At 32.5% G+C, this 22,372-nt stretch overlaps 1 protein-coding gene across 1 annotated transcript in view; it reads right to left on the reverse strand.

Moving 5' to 3' along the window:
* Positions 1–13,355: 13,355 nt before the first annotated feature.
* The window catches only part of LOC131028940 (fatty acid amide hydrolase), a 176,558-nt gene continuing 167,541 nt past the window's right edge, over positions 13,356–22,372 (reverse strand). The window contains exon 20 of the mRNA XM_057959317.2: positions 13,356–13,547. Within this exon, the coding sequence (XP_057815300.2) occupies positions 13,491–13,547 (57 nt within the window). The 3' untranslated portion in view covers positions 13,356–13,490. The remainder of the gene's footprint in view (positions 13,548–22,372) is intronic.

The following is a 22,372-nucleotide window of genomic DNA, read 5'->3' on the forward strand; positions in this document are numbered from 1 at the left end:
GTCAATTCTCACAGCATTGTCAGCGCTTGAGGGAGGTGTCCCCATGCAAATCTTACATGCTGTTCTGGAGTGTGAGAGTCCCTTCAACTAATATAATATTAAAGCTTGTCGCGTACAATTAATTAAAAATACGTTTTTCCCCTTTCATAAGCCACGTAGTGGCTAGTACTTCCCTGAATGAATGAATGGTGCCTTTAGGTAGTCTTTTTTATGATGCTGCTCCAAAGACTTAAACTCTTTGAAAGCAACTAAATTTTTCAAAAACATTTTTTAATAAAAATATTTGTTGTAATTTTTAATTATTATAATTTTGAAACATAGTTATTTTAATATTATATTATATTATTTTAATTTTATTTATTTAAATCAAATAAATAAAATTAGTATTAATAATTATAATATAATATAAATATTACAATGAAAATATACATTTTATTAAAAAAAAATTATAATTATAATTATAATAATAAAATTAATTTTAAATTTAATTATTAATTATTAATTTTAGATTATATTATTTTAATTATTTATGTAATATTAATTATAACTAATTTTAATAAAATAATTTCTAGGAACTATATAATTGTATAATGAAAATCAATATTTTTTTAATGACTAAATGAAAAATATTTGAAGTTATGATTAAAAGTTATTAAATTATTTTGTATATATTAAAAAATTAAAAAGAAAATAATGATTTTTAAAAAGTTGATATTTAAAAAAAAAATAATTATATAAAATTATGATTATAAAGAATAAATACATACACTAGTTGGGTTCATTTTTTGATAGAAATATTTAATGTCTAATACTTTAGTGAAATAGTTTAATTTTTTATTTAATTTAATTTAAATAGTGTAGATTGAATTCTTGTAAAATAGTTAATTGATTTTTTTTAATCTATAAATAAAAAATTTAAATTTTTATATATAAATTAATTTATTTACAATAATAAATTAAAAAAAAAAAAATTGAAAATGAACATTTATTTATTAAATATTAAGAAATCTTAAAAAAAAAACAAATTTTTTAAATCAAAACAATTGATGAATTGAATTTTTTCAAAATTATTTATAAGTAGATTTTAAGACATCTAGATAAATTCTCAAGACATATATACCCCTACCATTTTACTATTTGACTTTGATCATTTTAAAAGGTTGTAACCTAAAATATTATGATTTAAAAAATTAATTATAACCATTGAACTACCTCTTCTAAGGGATCAAGATTTTCAAGTTTCAGAATGAACTACCTCTATTAAGGGATCAAAGCTATTCATGTTTCAGTATCAAATATTTATTTATTTTATTGGTCACCTGCTTGAAAATAAAGCAAAACATAAATATTATATAGAGAATATGAGAAAACGACCATATTGGTATCTATGGATGACACAAAATACCCTATACAAGATAGGTAGAGAGACAACCAAAAAACCCAACGATCAAAGGAGTCATGTTGAGCAATGGTTCTAGCTAGAACGTTTTGTTTGGTTTAAAAGATTGGACACAACTTTCATATTTGGGAAATTGTCTTGAATAGCCTTGATCATATTTTCTACTTTTTTTTTTTCTCATTGTTGTTGAAGATTAGATATGTAGGAATATGTTAGTTTTAGTTGATAGTTTGAGCTCAATGAGAGTGCTTGTTTTGATTGGTAGGAATTGGATAATGTTTAATGTTTTTGGCTTAAACTGAGATTTGTATGAGGATTTAGTGTTATATTCTTAATATTCATTTTCTTAAAGTGTAATATGGTTTAAACATTTGTGATATGTTTAATTTTGATATTTTTATTTATTAATTTTAAATAATTCTTTAGATGGTTCTAAGTAAGATTAAGAGTGTTTGTTTTGATTGGTAGGAATTGGATAATGTTCAATGTTTTGATTTGAATTGAGAATTGTGTGAGGATTTAGTGTTATGTTCTTAACATTCATATTCTTAAAGCGTGATATGATTAAGCATTTGTGATATGTTTAATTTTGATATTTTTACTTATTAATTTTAGATAATTCTTTAGATGGTTCTAAGTAAGATAAAATGGTGTGTCTATATTTAAGTATGTTTATTAACAAAGAAGAGAAAAACTTTTCTAGTTGAAAGTTTAAAACCATATTTGCATATTTTGGTTTATGGAGGTCACTCCTTCAAAATGATATGGTATTTTATTGATTTTTGTCTTTTATTTATGATAAATATATAACATTGGTATCAGGAGAATAATTCGGGTTAGTAATTTATTTTTTCCCACAACTTACAAACCATTATGAAGTTGATAGTAACATTACAAGGTTTTGAAAAATATATCTAAAGAAGCCACAATGAAAAAAATTGTGCTGTTGTGATCATTTTTTAGCAAGTTATTGTGATTTTATTATTTTTCTTAAACTTTTTCCACAAGATAGACAACTTTTGGATTTTTTGAAGTTTTTTTACATTTTTGAAAGGCTTGAGAAATATTGGATAGGAACAATTCTTTATAGTTCTTTATTACAGGTGTAACACATTTTATAATTTCACAATCAAGTTTGCTCAAAATAGATGCATTAGATTCAATGTAGTCAGGTCTTCCTCCCAATGTACATGGGCTTACAACCACTTTTTGAATGATGAAGAGACTTTTGCAACTGCAACCTTGATAGATTATATTCATCAAAATATTTATCAATGGAGAAATATAATTATAACTAATCTAACCAATTAGCTAACACATGTAAATTGATCTAAGTTTCCTCAAACATAGGAATTTCTAGGTTCACTATAAACCTAACAAAGGATTTACTTAATGAAGGAGTTGATAGAACCGTCCATTAAAGGACTTTTAAAAAATAGTTGAACACAAATATTGTTGGTCCTTGAATACTTTATTGATTTCAATTTTATCATCATTTCAATCTCCTCTTGTACTAGTTTGGCCATTTTATTAAAAAAAATTGTTAGATATTCTAATGGATCTTGAAGTTTAATTCCAACACTCAAATACCTTAATTTTTGTTAAAAGAGGTACAATAAATTCAGTGAGTCATCTTTTGGATTAGAGAAATTTTCTACAAATATTTATTTGACTATTTATTGTCCATCGCTTAAAGTTGAGGGGAAATTTTCACTAGGATGTCAAATTGTGGTAAATTGTATTAACAACAATTTATTTTGACCTATTGTGCAAAATTCTACAATGAGGCTTTTCATAGGTTTAAGTAATAAGTATTGCTAGAATTGAAGCCCCAATTGAACTATCTAGGCATATACAACCCTAAGAAATTGAGAAATAGGATGACCTTTTCAAAGTCAAAATCAAACATACCCAAAATAAACATTTGCAAGTTTGATGATTCAAATGTAACTTCATGGATAAGTCTCATGAAATAATAACATTGGTTGACATAGTCTCACTAAATTTAGAATATGAACCTTATTGGTGGTACTACTGGATGAGTAACATGCAAGGGCATGCACTTAGTTAGACTGAATTTACTAATGATTTAACATTCCACTATGAATAACCATCAAAGGTAAGTTATTTTACCCAATTGACAATTGAAACAAATAAAGTTTTTAGATGAATATAATTCTTAGTTGATTGACTAGATTAGCACGACGTTCCTTTTGTTGAAACCTTGTATAGTTAGGAAAACTATGCAATAAGTACTTCATATTAAATACAAAATATTGCCACCATAAGATCCATGGAAGGTCAAATCAAATAATAAAAATAGAAGTGTGATTAATCCTATTGGAAAAAATATGACCAACTTCTTTTGACCCAAGACAAATTATTAAGCTCTCTCCTTAATAGGATGTAAATAATCAAGAAAAAGATCTATATTGGCATTATAATAACAAATGGTCATATAGGTCAAAAGTGTGTGAATAGTGAGAAAGGACTAATGATTATCAAGAATGAATATAAATAAGAGGGGGCGTGTAGCTATAAAAGAACCAAATGTGGAACTTGAGCACCGATTTTGAAGAGGAAGAAAGCTCTATAATCTTCCTACATGGATTGAATGTCCTAAGCATACCACAAATACAAAAAGTTTTTGGTTATATGAGAAGGTGGAAGGTTATAGTGTTGCTTGATAAAGGTAGTATGCACAACTTCAATGACAAAAGATTGGCTAATAATCTAAATTGTGTCATGTATAAAAACTCTTAAATTTGAAGACATGATATTTGATAGGATTCAAACTCTCTTGTGGTGCTAAATGCCATCATATAAGACTCACAATGGGAGACTATCGACTAGATTAAAAAATTTGTCATCCCAATTGATGGAGCGAATATAGTTTTGAGTGTGTGATGGCTTAAACAATTGGGAATAAGTATCCTTCAATTTTTAGAACCTATTCATGGTTTTCAATACAAATGGACAACAATATAAATTGTAGGGATGTTAATAGTGTATTTATTTAATCATACACTATTGTATGGTTTTAAAACACACTTGTTTATTCATTGCAATAAACTATAGGTATTCTTTTTAATCATACACTATTGTATAGTTTTGAGTGTGCAATGGCTTAAACAACTTCAATGACAAAAGATTGGCTAATAATCTAAATTGTTTCATGTATAAAAAATCTTAAATTTGAAGACATGATATTTGATAGGATTCAAACTCTCTTGTGGTGCTAAATGCCATCATATAAGACTCACAATGGGAGACTATCGACTAGATTAAAAAATTTGTCATCCCAATTGATGGAGCAAATATAGTTTTGAGTGTGTGATGGCTTAAACAATTGGGAATAAGTATCCTTCAATTTTTAGAACCTATTCATGGTTTTCAATGGACAACAATATAAATTGTAGGGATGTTAATAGTGTATTTAATTAATCATACACTATTGTATGGTTTTAAAACACACTTGTTTATTCATTGCAATAAACTATAGGTATTCTTTTTAATAATTTATGGACAATGCATTAATTGTTGGAAATATAGTTTTGAGTGTGCAATGGCTTAAACAATTGGGAATACATGTCCTTCAATTTTTAGAACCTATTCATTGTTTTCAATACAAATGGACAACAATATAAATTGTAGGGATGTTGATAGTGTATTTAATTACTCATAAACTATTGTATGGTTTTAAAACGCACTTGTTTTTTCATTGCAATAATTTTTGTCTTCTATTCCTTGGTCTTCGATTGGTTTGAAAGATTGGGCACAACTTTCATATTTGGCAAATTGTCTTGAATAACATTGATCGTATTTTCTAGTTGGTAACTTTTGGGAAGATTGAATGTCACAATTTTTTTACCCATTGTTGTTGAAGTAGGTATGTAGCAATATGTTAGTTTTAGTTGATAGTTTGAGCTTGATGAGTGTGCTTGTTTTGACTGGTAGGAATTGGATAATGTTCAATGTTTTGGTTTGAATTGAGAAATGCTATTAACATTCATCTTTTTAAAGTGTAATATGGTTAAGCATTTGTGATATGTTTAATTTTAATATTTTTATTTATTAATTTTAGTTAATTCTTTAGATAGATCACAGTAACATAATGTGGTGTGTCTATACCTAAGTATGTTTATTAATTAAGAAGAGATAAACACTTTCGATTGAAAGATTAAATTCATATTTTGGTTTTTGGAGGTCAATCCAAAATGATGTGATATTTTATTGATTTTTGCCTTTTATTTATTAGAAATATATAACAACTGGTATTAAAGAAATGATTTGGGGTAGTAATTTATTTTTTCCCACAACTTACACACCATTATGAAACCGATAATAACATTTTCAAGGTTGTGACTAATATATCTAAATAAGCCGCAATTAAAAAAACTATGTTGTTGTGGTCATTCTTTTGCAAGTTATTGTGATTTTATTATTTTCATTAAAAAATTTCTACAAGATATAATTATTAGATTTTTTTAAAGTTTTTTTTTGAAATTTTTGAAAGACATGAGAAATATTGGATAGGGACAATTATTTATAGTTTTTTCTTAGAGGCAAAACACATTTTATAATTTAACAGTCAAGTTTGGTCAAAAGAGGTGCATTAGATTCAATGAAGTCAAGTCTTCTCCAAATGTACATGGGCTTACAATCACTTCTTAAATGATGAAGAGACTTTTGCAAGTGCAACCTTGATCTTATATTCATCAAAATATTTATCAATAGAGAAATAGAATTATAACTAATCTAACCAATTAGCTACCACATGTAAATGAATCTAAGTTTCCTCAAACATAGGAATTCCTAGGTTCACTATAAACCTAGTAGGTATTTGACAACCAAAGGATTTACTTTATGATGGAGTTGATAGAACCACCCATTAAAGGACTTCTAAAAAAAATTGAACAAAAATATTGTCGGCCCTTGAATACTTTTATGATTTCATTTTTATCATCATTTTTCTCTCCTCTTATATTGGTTTGGCCATTTTAGTGAAAAAAACTTGTTAGATATTCTAATCGATCTCAAAGTTAAATTCTAACACTCAAATACCTCAAGTTTGGCTAAAAGAGGTACATTAAATTCAATGAAGTCATCTACTGGATTAGAGAACTTTTCTACAAATATTTATTTTGGTGACTATTTATTGTCCACCACCTAAACTTGAGGGGAAATTTTCACTAGGATGTGAAATTGCAGTAAATTATATTAATGATAATTTATTTTAATCTGTTGTACAACAATTTACAATGAGGCTTTGCATGGGTTTAAGTAACAAGTATTGTTATAATTGAATCCCCAACTAAACTATATAGGCATATACAACACTAACAAATTAAGGAATAGGACGACCTTTTCAAAGTCAAAATTGAACATACCCAAAGTAGACATTTGCAGGTTTAATGGTTCAAATATAACTTCATGGATAAGTCTCATGGAATAATAACATTGGTTGACATAGTCTTACTAAATTTAGAATATGAACCTTATTGGTGGTACTAGTGGATGAGTAACATGCAATGACATCCAATTAGTTGGACAAATTTTACTATTGATTTAGAATTTCACTATGAGTAACAATCCAAGGTAACTTATTTTACCCAATTGACAAATTTGAAACAAATAAGGTTTTTAGATGAATATAATGCTTAATTGTTTGACCAAATTATCATTGTGTTCCTTTGTTGGAACCTTGTATAGTTAGGAAAGCTATACAATAAGTACTTCATAATAAATAACAAAAAATCGCCAACAGATTTTTTGTACTCCGCCACCTTCTCTAAAACATGTTGTCTACCATGGACAACTGCCACTTTTAATAGCAAAAGCCATCTCACGGGATGTACTTTCCATAACGGGCTTCCTTGCGTGGTTGTTGGCTGCATATTTTTAGGATTGCATTTAAGACTACTTCCACAATATATTGTCTCCATTCCACCACTTGGCCATATAACTATCCATGTTGTAGCCAATACTGGAGAGTAGATTTGCCACTGCATTTGCACCTCCCCTGACTTGGGAGACACAAAATTCCTCAAAAGATTTGAGTTTCTCTCAGATAATAGACACCCAACGAGATAATTTACAGGATGGAGTGTTGCCTTTAGTAATTGCATTAATGATCACTTGAGAGTCTCCTTCCAAATGCAACCGTTGGACTTTCATATTTAAGGCCAACTCAATTGTCACAAGTGCCGCCTGAGCCTCTGCTTTGTTATTCGTACCATCCGGCAAACGTTGTGCTCCTTTGAAAAGGATAGATCCTTTATCATTCCTCGCCACTACCCCAACACCTAAGATTCCTGGGTTTCCTCTAGAAGCACCATCAAAATTTATTTTTATCCATTCCTTGCTAAGTGGCTCCCATATGACCTCCCCTTTATTTGATGAAGGATTAGCCCCCAAAGACCCATTAACAGGTTGAATAAAAATTTCTATCAAGTAGACATGTTTATTAATTAATAATTTTAAATAATTGTGTTATACTAATTAATTATCACTTAAATAGAATTATTATTTTAGGTAACTACTCTCCAAATCATATCTCTAGCCTCTACCTTGTCTAAATAAGAGCATAGAGAGCTAGTGGGTGATGTATCACTCTAAAAGAGAGATTGTTATTATGGCAAATTTATGCTAGAGCATTTTGATAAAAAGTAGTAATGTTACTCATGTTCTAATTCTGTTTTATTATTTATTTAGCTTTTATTGATTTGTTGTATTGTTATATTATGTGGGTGAATGTCTTGTATCGCTACAATGGTTCTAGGGAACAACAAACTTTAATATGGCATAGGAGCTATAGAAGCTTCACTTCATATATCATATTTGTATTAAAGTAAAGATCTATACTTTTTATTTTCATATTTAGATATGAATTTTTTTTGTTAAGTCTCAAGCCCAAAATTTAGTGCCTTATTGTCATTAACTAGTATTATGCTCTTGCCTTGCCATTTGTGGGACCCAGGCTAATCATAAATTTGTGGAGATAGTGGATAATAATAGTTGAAACTAGCTTTTTATAAAATTCCCCTAGGTTAGTACCATGTTGTGCTGCTTTCATGTATATCAAGGTAAGTAGGAAGTGCCTAGGAATTTTTTATTTTTCCTACATGAATCCTTTTGACTAGTTCATTTTATGGTGCATTAGTAATTGGTAAGTTCTATAAAGTTACTATTTACATACCTTAAAAAAAGGATAGTGTGATTATAAGATAACATAATCCTTCATAGTTATTGCCCTAAAGTTACTCTTTATATGATATTTTTTTTTATTACAGATGATCTATCAATAGCTACAAAAGAAAACGAGAAATAAAAGAGGAAGGACAACACATTTTTCACATCTAAAAGTATTTATTCATGGAGATGGCTTCTTGACTCAAGAGCCTCACATCATATGGCTTCATCATAGGGTATATTCTCTTCATTTGAGCCCTATAATTTATCACACATCTTGATGGGAAACAACACACATATGAGTGTTTGTGGGAAATGATATATTGATATTGGAGATGACACCTTCAAAGTCGTACTTTGTGTTCCTTCATTGTCAGCCAATCTCCTTTCCATCTATCAAATTACATAGTGGAAAGGAAGATTGTTAAGTTCACTAGATTTACTGATTTTTAGAGACTCGTAGATCAATAAGATTATTGTTGTCGAGATATTTGATCATACATCTTTCTTGTACATCTTTTCACATTTTTCCTTGGTGTTCTTGTAGTTCCTTTGATTGATAATCATCTTCATGCATCTATTGTGGATTGCATTTTTCCTTGGTGTTCTTTAGAGTTCACTATAATTAAGCATAATGTTTCTTCTCTTTTAAATTCATCTTTTTGGGATGATTTTGAGATATGCATTGCAAATTTATTTGTAGAGTCTCACATTATAGATATTGAGGGTATATTTGAGGATATCCACTTACTATTTGATGAAAGTTACAATCCACCTATTATCACATTATTTATGTCTTAATTTTTTTTTGGATTCTGACATGAGAAAGACAATTTTTAGGGGTGCACATCGTGAGAATTTTTTTTGTATCTTGCCTGACAAAGTTCCTTCTACATCTACCCTTGTATTTTTTTTTTCCCCCTACAGGGATAACTATTATTTTTCCATATTCAACACTCTTCTTTGAGCATTCACCATTGGAGGGGATACATAGCTCTATAATTGGGGGGTATCCATTGTACATTAGTGATAGAAGCAGTACTATGGTTCATGTACATGTTAGTTTACATTTTTTTCCCTTTTGGAGAGGACATTTTCCCATGATGTTTTCTCCTTTTGTTTGGTTGTGAGAGATTTTTTGTTTTTGTTTTGATAGGCACATCATTAAATACTATAGTCGAGATCTATTTATTTATCCATAATTAATCATCAATGCATACTCTAATTTTAATACTCCCTAAGTTGCACTAAAAAGGGGTGTTGGTGTGAAAAATGTATATCACCTAATAAGCTATCTTAAACCCTATTCACTCTAGTATACTCAAGTTTACTCAAGTTATTTTTTGTCTCAAGTTAGGTTTACAAAACATACAATGATATAATTTAATCATCCTTGTCTTTATAACACAATTTTCTCATTATATTTGTCTTTATTATTTTTGCATATAATGAAATCTCAACCTACATAGCAAGTCAAATGCTTCTCTCTTTGATGATTGGAAATTTTGATTATAGTTCATTTTTATCTAGTTGTGGGCCTCAATCATCAACTCCAACATTTATGTCTAATATAAGTATATTAGAGCACCTACTTACCAAAGAAACCTAAACCTATTGTTACAACCATTTGGTTCTTTTTGGGGATTACATTTCAAAAATGTGCAAAGACTTTTAGTTTTAGAAAAGTACATATAATATAGTGTCATAAAGGAGAGGAGCATATTTTTTTAATTTGTACAAAATTTTGCAACTTGCACGAACATTTTCCATAAGAAAACTATTTGTTCTTTTTAATATTAGGAGACAAAACCACTAACAATTTTCTCAGTTTTGCTCCCGCTCTTGTTGCGATTTCAAATATCTGCTTCAACGACTCTCCTCTTCCAACTGTTCCTGTTGTGTTCGATGTTGATGCTTTCCTGCCCCTTCCGCCTCGTGCTAGAGCCGTTGGTGTCCTTGTTAGTTGTGCTCCCCACGCGATACCTCCTCCTGGGTCGTGTGATACTCCCCTTGTTGGGGTTTTGCCTTCTGTGGTGGGTACTGCCTGTGTGGAGGGTTCGTGCCCTCCCCCACCTGTGGCTTCCCGTTCTAGGGCTACTGTTGGTGCTCCTGGTGATTCTCCTAAATTGACTATTGTTGATGCTGTTGGCGCTATGGACCGGCCCAAACCTTCTTCTACTGGCAGATGTAGCTTTGCTCGTGTGGCCAGACCCGCTGCCCAACCCTCCAACAAGGGGGTTCATCCTCTTCCCTGTGTCAAAACTTCTCGTGTGGTGGTTTGTGGATAGGATGTGGTGGACAACATTGGGTTCTACCAACGCTGTGCTCTTGTGTGCAGATTCTCTGGGCTTTGGCATTCACTATCGGATCTCCATCGTTGAATGAGTGACTCCTGGAGGCCTTTGGTGGCTCACAATATTGAGCTATTTCCTTGTGCTAAAGGCTTTTTCATTGCTTCATTTACTTCTCTGCTTGATCGTGATTTGGTTTTGGACAAGTTGTGGGCTTGGGGAGTGCATTCCCTCTCTATTAAGCCCTGGTCATCCTCTTTTAACCCTCTCACTAAACCACTTAATGTGCGTCTAGTTTGGGTTTGCCTCCCAAATCTCCCTCTTCATTTTTGGGAGCACTCTTGCTATGAGGCTTTCGATAATTGTTTTGGCCAATTATTGAAGGTCGATGATGCTACGTCCTCAATGGACCACACTACCTTTGCCCCCATCCTTGTGGACATTGACATCTCCTTGCCTCTCCCGAGGGATGTTGTTCTCATGGTGGGGTATAGGCCTTGGACACAACTATTGGATTTTGAGGGCCTCCCCTTTTGTTGCCAAAAATGCTTCTCTACGAGTCATCTTGCTTCGGACTTCTCTATTGCACACCACAAAGGTGCTCCTACTTGGTGGAAGGACGCTACTGCTGATCACCTGACCATCCAAGCTGTTTCGAATGGCTCCTCTCAGGAGGATGAGGTGCCTCTTACTGTTGTTGATGTTTTGGCCCCTCTGGTGGACTCCTCTTCTACCCCTGTGGTTTCAACTCCTCTCACTCCAACTTTACTACCTTGTTCCTCTCCTACTGATGCTGTTGATTCTGCTACTGCTACCCCTCTGTAGCAGCCTTTTGCTGCCCTACAACAACACTTTGTTGGCACTTCTATTTGTAACCTTACAGGGTCCTCCCCGCTGGACCTATCTCTTGATGGTCCTAAAAATTGTATCACCTGGATTGTGGTTTATCGTAGGCGGAAGGGGAAGTCCTCCCTGCTCCCCCAAACCCCTCCTCTTCTTTGAATGAGTTTGGGTTGTTTTTCTTTCTTTCTCTGTTACTTTCTAAGGGTCTGTACCCTTGTTTTTGTTGTTGTTTTGATATTCTTTGGCTATGTTAAGGGTCAACGCCCTGGTTCTCGCTGCTTTTTTAATCAAAAACAATTTTCTCATTTTGGTACTCATTTTTATGTATTTCTGCAAATCAAAAAACAAATCATACAAGAAATATTGAAATGTTTTGTTTTAGTTTTAGAGAAAGATTTTGTTTAATTTTCCCAAAGAACAATTACACCATTTCAATTTAATAATCAAGATCATTTTTGTGTGTATTTTTAAAACAATTTTTTGGTCCATTTTTTACTAACTTCTTGTGCCAGACCTGTCTGAAAAGGTATTTTTCAAGGGAAAACTACTTCAATTAGAAAGAGCACATCATTGTTGTACTATTATGGGTTTTTACCTTATGGAAATTGGTGAATAAATTGCTCTTGTTGAATTTTGAAAATTAATCCCCAATGAGCTTGTTGGGACATTACCCCTAAAGCAAATACTGGCCATTAAGTAATAAAGGACTTTTCTACCATGTTTGACATGTAGTCAACCTTTGTAAACTATAAAAAACGCTTGATAAATATATGTTTGTGTAACATGAAAACTCTATCATATTGTGTAATTTGATTTTTATTGGACGATAAAAAGAAATGAGACAATTGTTTCTATGTAGATGTAACTTGAATTAAACAAACCACACTAAATTTGTATTATTGTAAATTATTATTTTTGTCTGTTATTCTACATTATAATTAGTATTATTTATTTTTTCAATCTTCTTAAACCCTAATAGGTTAAAACAGTAGGAAGGGGTAGGAGGTGGTATAATTGTCCATCCTTAATTAAACTATCAGATAGTGAAGAAATTTCTTTAATTTATCTTTCTCTACTGTGATATTTTTTCAAAACCTTTCTCATTTTTGCTTTGACGTGTTTGGCATTGATTTGCATGTCCATGCAATAATTGTTGTTGTGTTCTTTCAATTAAATTTAAATCTAATAAATGAAGTTTGTTTTTTCAAAACATAATAATAGGACACTAGCAATTATTGCATGGACATACAAATTAAGGTATTTGTATAAAGAAGCTATCTAATGGTGATTAAGTATGAAAGACAAGGAAGATAAATTTATCTAATTTATCTTTACTCTATGGTATCTGTTTGAATCTTATTTTGTTAGCTATAAGAAGGTCGATCCTTATTTGTCAGTCTATATAACAATTATTATCATGTTCAATTTTGAGTCATCTTGAAAACCAATGTAAAAACATCTTAATGTAAAGCCATTTTGTATTTCTTAATTCTACAATTAAATTGTTCATTTTCATTATATAGATTATTTATAAAAAAATTCAAATAAAATTTAAACTAGGAATATATTTATTGTATATTTAATATATAAATATTAGTTTACATTAAACAAACAAAATGACAAAATATACATAAAGTGGAAATTTCTAATCAAATTGATTTATAAAACGAGAAAAAATTATTATTCAATAATTGTATCATCATCTGTTTCAATAATATTATATTTTTAATTAAAATTTGGAATAAAGAAAGTCTAATATTACTAGTTTATTTAAGTAAATTGTACAAAACTTTTGGTTGCTTGTATTCTTGATAATGTAGGACCTGCAATAAAAAAGCAAACAAACAAAAATTTCAAAATTAGTACAAATTCTAGTTAAATCATTCTTTCATTAATTTAATAAATTAAATTCTTCGTTCATCATAACTACTTTTTGTATCAATGAAACCTCATTATAATTTAAGCACTCTACGACAAACAATTTCAAAATATTTTGAGGGGATAAATTTGTCATGACTGTAATCAAAGTAAGGGGGTCTACCAAGGTCTCCTTGTCCATCAAAGCAACAAGTAATGTTCCTATTTGAAAACATGCAACACCTATAAGTAACTTGTTATGAAGTTGTTGAGATTGAAAAGGACATTACTCCTCATCTATTTCATATAGAAGGGATAGGACTAAAATTAACCCCTCTCTCTCTCTCTCCACATATTTATAGCCTCGATTGATAACTTTTTATCCTTTTATCCAAATATAGATTTGATTGAAAAATGCGTTGTTCATGCTATTTTAAAAGAGTTTTTCTGTTTATTTTTGCTTCCAATGAAGATTAAGAAACATATTGGTTGATGGCTTATTATTTTTTAGAAGAAATAATCTTTCTTTATGTATGGAAACCTAGTTTTGATATATTTGTGGTTCTATGTGTCATTGTCCTTGTTTTGGTCAAATTACCACAATTATTATTTGAATGTTGCAATGAGAATGAATTTGGACGTATTGCAAAATCATTTGGTCATTTTATTAAAAAACTATGAACTTTTTTTTACATCCATTGAAAATGTATTAACTTTTATGTTGATAGAACCCTTCCAAATTCCATCATTCTTCAATTAAACTTTAAGAAATGCACATAACAATTTTTATATAAAAAATCTAAATTATTGTTAAAATAGTTCCGAATTTGAACATTTGATCTATCTAATGAATGTCATATCCTTGAAATAAAAACAAATAGAAACAAAGAAAAAAAGGCTATATAAGAAATCTCTCAAATCTTAAATATTGATCAATATTTCAATAATACTTAAAAAAAAACCAAAAAAAAACCAGAAGATCAATTTCCATTTCACATAGATCTTTGAATAGTCCAAAACGTTAATCTTCTTCAATTAGAAAAAAATGATGTAGAATATATAGATGATAATCGTGTTTTTATTCAAATGGATAAAGACAAAACACTTATCTATAAGAATATTGAAATTAAATTAGAGGAAGATTAAACAATGAAAGAGGTTTCTCAAAAGGAAAGACACAACGTTTTGATGTAAATGAAATTGAATGACAATTTGTTTCTACTTCATGAGAAAGTGAGACAAAGTAATAAAGAAAACAGTGAGGAAGTTCAAAATAGCTTTACGAAAGAATTATACTAGGATTTCTTTGAAAGTTCTCTAATAATTAGAGAAAAAAACATTAAAAATTAAAGAAATCAAAAGTCAAGAGATGTAGGAGTTGACTCTAAACAAAGTAGACCGACTACATGCGAAACATGAATTAAAAAACAAAGATGTTTGAAATAGTTTTTGAAATTATAGTTAAATAAAAATAGCTTGGGGCTAAATTTTGTGTTTGTGATATTCAAGGGAATTTGATATTTCTGCAAAATGTCTTTTAGTTTTTTATATGGTATTTAAAATAAGGATTACATTTAGCTAATTTATATGCTCTAAATTCAAGATGAGGTAAAAAAAAATCGTGAACATTTATTTACTATGATCCCAAAAAATCAATCAATACAATGAATGTTGGTCAATGATTTTAACTCTCCTTTTTTCCCCTCTAAAAATTACAATTAAAACATTTCTCTACCCTTAGGGCTTTGATAGAATAAATTACAACTCTAATCTTCAAATTATGAATTTCTCCACCCTTATTGCTCCCACTCCCAAGAATAGTTTAGAATCGACTTCCACCTAAAGTTTCCTCCACCCCTTCTCCTTTGCTAGCATCATTCTCTAAAACATTGTCCCCACATTAGCCATGTTATTCATCTCAAAACAATAATGAAGGGTATATAATCTCTAGGCCAACCTTTGTAATCTCTAAAAACTCCCCTACCTACTTCTTTCCCAAGATTGCCCTTAGAATTTTCCATCAAAATTTATTTTAACCCATCCTCTCAAGATGCTCCTATTTAACCAATTTGCTGAATGGATGGGATGCAAGTTATTCAATCCACCTAAATCTCTATCGCACATTGACCAACTCCTTTTCCCCCGCTCAAGGAACCATCCTTCTTATGTATCTCTCCTAATTCTCCTATAATGTTTTAAAATATATCCCATGTTCTCTCCATAATTCTTCAGAAATTATTAAGAATCCCCTACATATTCACAAACTGGCCTCGCACTTGATTGGCTAACTCACAATGAATAAAAAGATGATCATTACTTTCCTCCGCCTTGCACATATGTAACAAACCTAAATGGACCTATATCGTCCATCTTTTGCAACCTATTCCACATTAAGAAATTCTTCCTCTAGGCAATCCATAATAAGGAATTAGCTTTTGGGATACATTTCTTATTCCACACCTTCCAAACCACCCCTCTAATAACCTCATCCCTCAAAAAAATAAATGAAAGGAATCCTTCCAACATTTAACAAATCATCCAATATTGCAATTGGAAGGAGTGCTGCCGCTGTCCTAGGCCGTCTGCAATGCCATCTACGTCTGTCGTTGCTGCTGCCCTAAGGCCGTCTGCTGTTGGGAAGTCGTCTACCCTAAGGTCGACTGGTGTTGCCGTCCAGCCCCCTATTCGATCCCCTGGTGAGGCTGCTCTGCCTGGTGTTGCGAATGGGGCTCTGCGGGGGTTTCTCTCGCTAATAAAAAGGATGGTGATATGGTGCATCCAACGTTCTCTGCTGCTGATCCAGCTGCTCGTGGCTTGGGGCCTGTGGCTGTTACCGTGTGCAAACCCTTGGCTTTTAGGGTGTCTACTGATACTGATATGGAGATCATCTACAATTCCTCTATGTTTGAATCTCATTGTCTGATTTGTAGGTTTCGGGGCTTTTGGCCAAGCCTTCCTCAGCTGCACACTTGGATTTCCCAAAGCTGGGAACTGATCTTAAAAGGTTCAGTTAATATTTTTCCTTCAGCCAAGGGTTTTTTCATTGCTAAATTTGAACTTGCAGAGGATAGATCGAAAATCTTATGTATTAATCCTTTCAGTTGGGAGGACAAATTTGTTTTGATGGTTAAACCTTGGATCTCGGGTTTTAACACATCTACTGATTCATTTAATGAGATTCCTCTTTGGGTTAGGCTCCCTAACCTTCCCCTTCATCTATGGATAGACTCTCTGCTAGAGGAAGTGGGGGAGGCTTTAGGCGAATTCCTAATGATTGATAAAGACTCTTTCCAAATTTATCATTCTACTTATGCTCGGATTTTGGTTAACATTGATGTTTCTAAAGGGCTTCCAACTGAGTTAGAGATTGAATCTTGGGTCCAACCGCTCAACTTTGAGGGTATCCCCTTTAGATGTCAAAAGTGCTTCCAGACTGGACATGTTGCTACACGATGTGAAACAAATAAAAAGAAAAAAAGATCTGCTTCTTGGTGGAAGGGTGCCTCCTTTGAACAGTATTTTGTTAAAAAGAAAAGCTTCTCCCAGGTGGTGGATCAAGTTCCTCAGGCCGATGGTATTGCACCTCTGGCTGTTGCCTCCGTTTCTGGTGTTGCCTTGCCTCAAGAGTGTGTGGATGCTTGCGGTGGCATCTTGACTGATCGTTGAAAAATGTTGGATCTTCTTCTTCGATGGATGACCCTCCCGCGTCCCAAATTACTGCTGGATCATTGTCTGATTCTCCCATTTCTGTTGTCCCTGCCTCTCTCGATGCTGGCTCTGTTCCTCCTGATGATGGGAGGTCCTCTATTCTAGACCCATCCTCTTGGCAAAAGGCTGCTGCTAGGGTTGAGGAGGGATGGATTATTGTTAAAAGTAAAAAAATTAAATTGTCCCAGTCCTCTTTTGATATGACCCTTCGATCCCACAAGGGTAGGACAAATTCTTGATCCATCTTGGTTGGGTTGGGGCTGCTGGTTTTTTGCAGCCCGCTGGTTTTTGGTGGGGGTCTTTCTTATGCTATTCCCCTTCTTTTGATTGGTTGTGCTGAGTCTCTTTTGTGTTCTGTTTCTTTGAGTAGACTTTCAAGTTTATCTTTCGGTTTGGGTTGCATGTCCTTCTAAAACCTGTCTTGTATAGGGTTTCTGGTGCCTTAAAAACTTGTTTTTCCTTAATCAAAAACATTTAAAGGATTTTGAATTTTCATGATTCTTTTGTTTTGCCTCTAAACCTTAATAGACAGGTGAAACAAATTAGTGTCTGTCAACCTTCCTCAACCACTTCACTCTCAATTTTTGGTGCTTGAAAATTTCATCTATTCTCAAGATTATCAAGAGGTTTTCGATAATTCCAATCTCTTTCACTTGCTTATCCAGTGAAAAGCAAAAATAATAGCTATATCTACCTTCAGATCTTTCAACTCTCATTCAAACTGGTTTTATTTAAAAAAATATTACTCACAACCTTGTTATTCCTTTGTCTCTGGTTCTTTCCTCCTATAGCTTCTTGAATATGACAAACCCTCTTCAGCCTATGATTTCAACATTCCACCTATCTCCCAATACCCTAGTAACGTCTAGGTGTTCAAACCATAATGCTTCCATTTTGAAGGGAATGCAATTAGGGTCACTTGAACCATACACTTGTAGAGTTGTTGACCAATGATTGAACCATTGAACTAGGAAACTTTGAATAAGAAAAACCTAAATCTAGCAACTATTGTAAGTTTAGGAGGACTCTATCCAATTAGCACTTGATATTATCACCCTATATTCTCATGTTACTCTATGTGTACCAACTTGACCTAGGTTTAATGTCCACTAAAGAAAGGTCCTAGCAAACCCTCCTAAAGTCTTGGGAACCCAAATTGCTTTGAATCCTCCCTTCCTACTTATCCTCTAGATTCAAGGTGATGTTAAAATCCCCTCCAACAATATAATTACAACTCCCATGGCTCCTCTTGAAGCTTTTCAAAAAATATAACTTAACTCTATCCCTCTTGAAATTAGGCCCGAGTATACTGAAAATAATAAAATTACTACCATCATTCAAAAATTTTGCGAGAAATTGAGAGGCGAAGCTACTTGGCTTCAATTAACAAAACCTAGAAAAGAGAATTTATTCTACAAGACAGCTAGCCCTCCGACCACACCTAGAGCATCCAAAACCTCAAAGCCTCGTCTTTTCCATTTATCCACATCCTAGGCATCAATTACTTGAATTTGCCAACTTCCATTTTTATGGATAAGAACTATATCCAAACACTCAATTTCTATAAGTCGTTTAAGCAAAAAACATTTCTCTAGGCCATTTAGACCTCGAAAGTTTCCACTCAAAACTTTTAGGGTTTCCTTACATAAGGGAGGTCCTCGCCTCCTATTTTCACAAACTACATTGAAATTTTAGATTTGTTCTGAGCTTTGTTATTGGTCGCTCTAGTATCCATCTCTATGTTCGTCTTACCACCAAATTTTTCGATTCTCCTAGTTGCAATCGTCCACTCATTATCCTTGTTTGTTTCCGCACTAGCATATCATAATCATTGTCTCCATCTTTGCAAGTTTGAAATTATTTGAAAGAGAAACCCTTGCCTACCCTATAGAAACATCATGAGGCACTTTAGTCACATTCTCAATTTCCTTCAAAAACACATTATTGTTGCAACCAAGCTAACGACCTTCTAGCCTCCTTATTTAAAAATTTTCGTGCCATTGAAACTAATCAACGTATAGCATCGCCTAATGACTGCATCACCCTTGCTTTCCTTTCCCACATCAAGGGATACCATACCACCATCCACTAGCTCAATGACTAACATCACCTTAGGATTCCCCTCAACCACTTCTGCCCTCCCAGTCGGGAATAAAATTAAAGGCTTGTGCCTCTTCTACCCACTAATACATTTGGTCTATAATTCCGACGGAGAAGATATATTGTGACCAAATTTGATTTTTTTAAAGAAATGCACGAATTCGTCAAAATTCCGACGATAATTTCAAATTTGGTTTCGATAGAGAAGACATTAGCAATGAATTTTTTATTTTTTATTTTTTCAAAAAAGTGCCTGCGTTCGTCGCAATTGCGACGACAACGGGCATTATACTTTAAAAAAAACGAAAAAAGAGGGCAAGTCATTTGTGACATTTGCAATCTCGCGCAGGCTTCCGCATTGAGCTCAACCCCTGACAAGATCAAACGACACACTCACCATTCGAGGTAGAATCTTCACCTTCATTTCGGATTTGCATGATATGAGGAATTTCTGAATCTTCACCTTCATTCATTGAATCTTCGGATTTGCATAATAGTTGCACGAGGAATTTCGGAGTCGCATAATATTTGCATGAGGAATTTCGGATTTGCATAATATTTGCATAATTTATGGAATTGCTTTGGTAGAATCTTCACCATTCGAGGTAGCTGAATCTTTACCTTCATTCATTGATTTGCATATATGAGGAATTTCTTGCATCCCACCCATTGCTTGAGCTATCCACTACATTTCACAACTACTCGTGCTTTGCCGTTCCTAGGTCATCGAAAGTATTTTAATGTTGCCCCCATGCCTCGGTTGTCGATGTTCAGTCTTCCCCTTTCGCCACCATGAATTCTATACGCCCCAGAGGGCAATCGACCTCTGTTTCTCTTTTCTCTCTCTCCCACCTTGCCCCTACCATTGCACTAGGATGTATACACAACGAAGAACGAGCTTACGAGTTCTAGGGAGGTATCTAGTAGAGGAAGCAAATATGCCTAAGTTTGAGAGCATACTATAAAGCATCTAATTTAAAGAGACTTGATTATTACAGTCATGATCAAACACAACATGCCTCTTTCCAAAGAATTAGTTTCATGAAGATGTATCTAGGCCTAGAGGACAAAAAAAGTAGGTATAAGTTACAACAGTGATAAGCACAGGGATATATACCTATGAATAAGAATTAAAAGGAGTAAACGATAGTCTAAGTCAGATTTTATAGTGAAATGAAGTGCATGTTATCACAATAATCTTATCAATGAAAATGATTGTCATTCATCATTAACTTCAAATAAAACAATCACATCATCACCATGCTAGATCGCATTTAAAATAGTTTCAGATGGGAGTCACAGTTATTTTAACTATCACAAAGTACACATTCATGAAGTATTAAATAGAATAGCCAAGACAGAGGTCCTCATGAGAGGAATACAAGAAGCTCATTGTATGTGTAAACCGTCTTTAGGATTACAACACAAATTTTCATTTTCAGTCAAAGATCACAATGATAATGAAGACCTACACAGTCCTAGAGGAAGTAAAGGGACAACCCAGGCTTGTGATTTGGGTTCAATATCAACATCAATGAGTACCATAGCAGTAGTGATAGAAAAAACAATGTATATACTACTTGTTACTATTTTGTCGCTATCTCTTTTTTATAGGCTTTGTCCCAACTTATTCTCTTTGGTTGGGTTGTCATTGAGATTTACATTTCAAATCTTTGCCCATGATCTCACTATTATTAATTTGGCTAGGACTATTATCACTTGTACTTTGCCATGTGTATTTGCTCCTTTTTGTGTATCATCTTCTCATGACTTCTTTAGGAGGCTTTGTGTTTGCTCTTAACACTATCCTAGAAGATCTTTACTATATTTTCAATGAAACTTGGCTTTGTTTACTTCTTATTCACTATTTTGTTGGTGTAGCTATTCCTTTCTATGTCTTCTTTTAATGTGTGCTTCAAAGTGATGTGTTGCTCACAATTCTTTTCCTTAGACCTATACATAAGGCTTGTCATTGTCATCTACATACCACAGTTATACTATGCTCTCAGACTCGGGCATATATGTGTTTTCTTGCACATTTACAAATGTGTGAGAGTCATCTTGAACCAGTTCTAGGGAGGTATCTAGCAGAGGAAGCTTCATAACATTACAATTTGTGTTAATATGTTCCAAACATATATGTAAATAAAAAATTGACAAATATACCTCAATTTTGAAATGCTTTAATGTTTCTAGAACATGTTAGTGTATGCTTTCATCATGGAAAAGCATAATGTAGTTGATCATAACTGATGTAACAAAGTTGTATCTTTGAATGCCTTGTTCCTTGATTATAGATCTATGCTCAATTGATTTTAATTGCTTGATTGAAAAATTGGTGGATGTGGGTTGGAGTTTATAAGGGTTTGAAATGAGAAATAGACTTGTATCTATATGTAGCTTGCACCTTTTCAAATTGAACTATTTGTGAATCCAACATCCATCTTCCAGATTTTAGGTCCAATTTCCATGAATAAGGGTTCCCAAGACCCTAGTCCTAGAAAATTGAGCCATGAGGAACATCATGAATAAGGGAATGAACCAAATTTATGGAAACATTTTGAAACCTAAGTACAATTAGGCATAAATAAGGCACAACCACTAAAGTGAGTCCAAACCTAGTGTATATTTATAAAGAGATACAACTTATGATGCAATGTTTAGCCCCCTCTTAGCAAGACTATGAAATTATGCTCATGTACTCTTGGGAAAATATGGAGAAACCAAATATTCTTTCACCAAGATATTGAAGAGTCAAGATGACTACAAGTTTGGAAAGGTGGTAGCTCCCAAGACTTACAATATTGTCAATCTACAATATTGCGATAAAAGGGAAGTATAAAGTGAGTAATATGAGTAACATTGGTAACACACATGGAGCATGCAAAACACAAAGTTATGAGATTTAGAACTAGTAAGATTCATATATTCTCACTAGGAACCATATAAAAAAGACAAGGCATAGATCTAGGACTAGTAAGAT

The sequence above is a fragment of the Cryptomeria japonica genome, chromosome 7 (genome assembly GCF_030272615.1).
Source record: "Cryptomeria japonica chromosome 7, Sugi_1.0, whole genome shotgun sequence".
Taxonomy (NCBI): domain Eukaryota; kingdom Viridiplantae; phylum Streptophyta; class Pinopsida; order Cupressales; family Cupressaceae; genus Cryptomeria; species Cryptomeria japonica.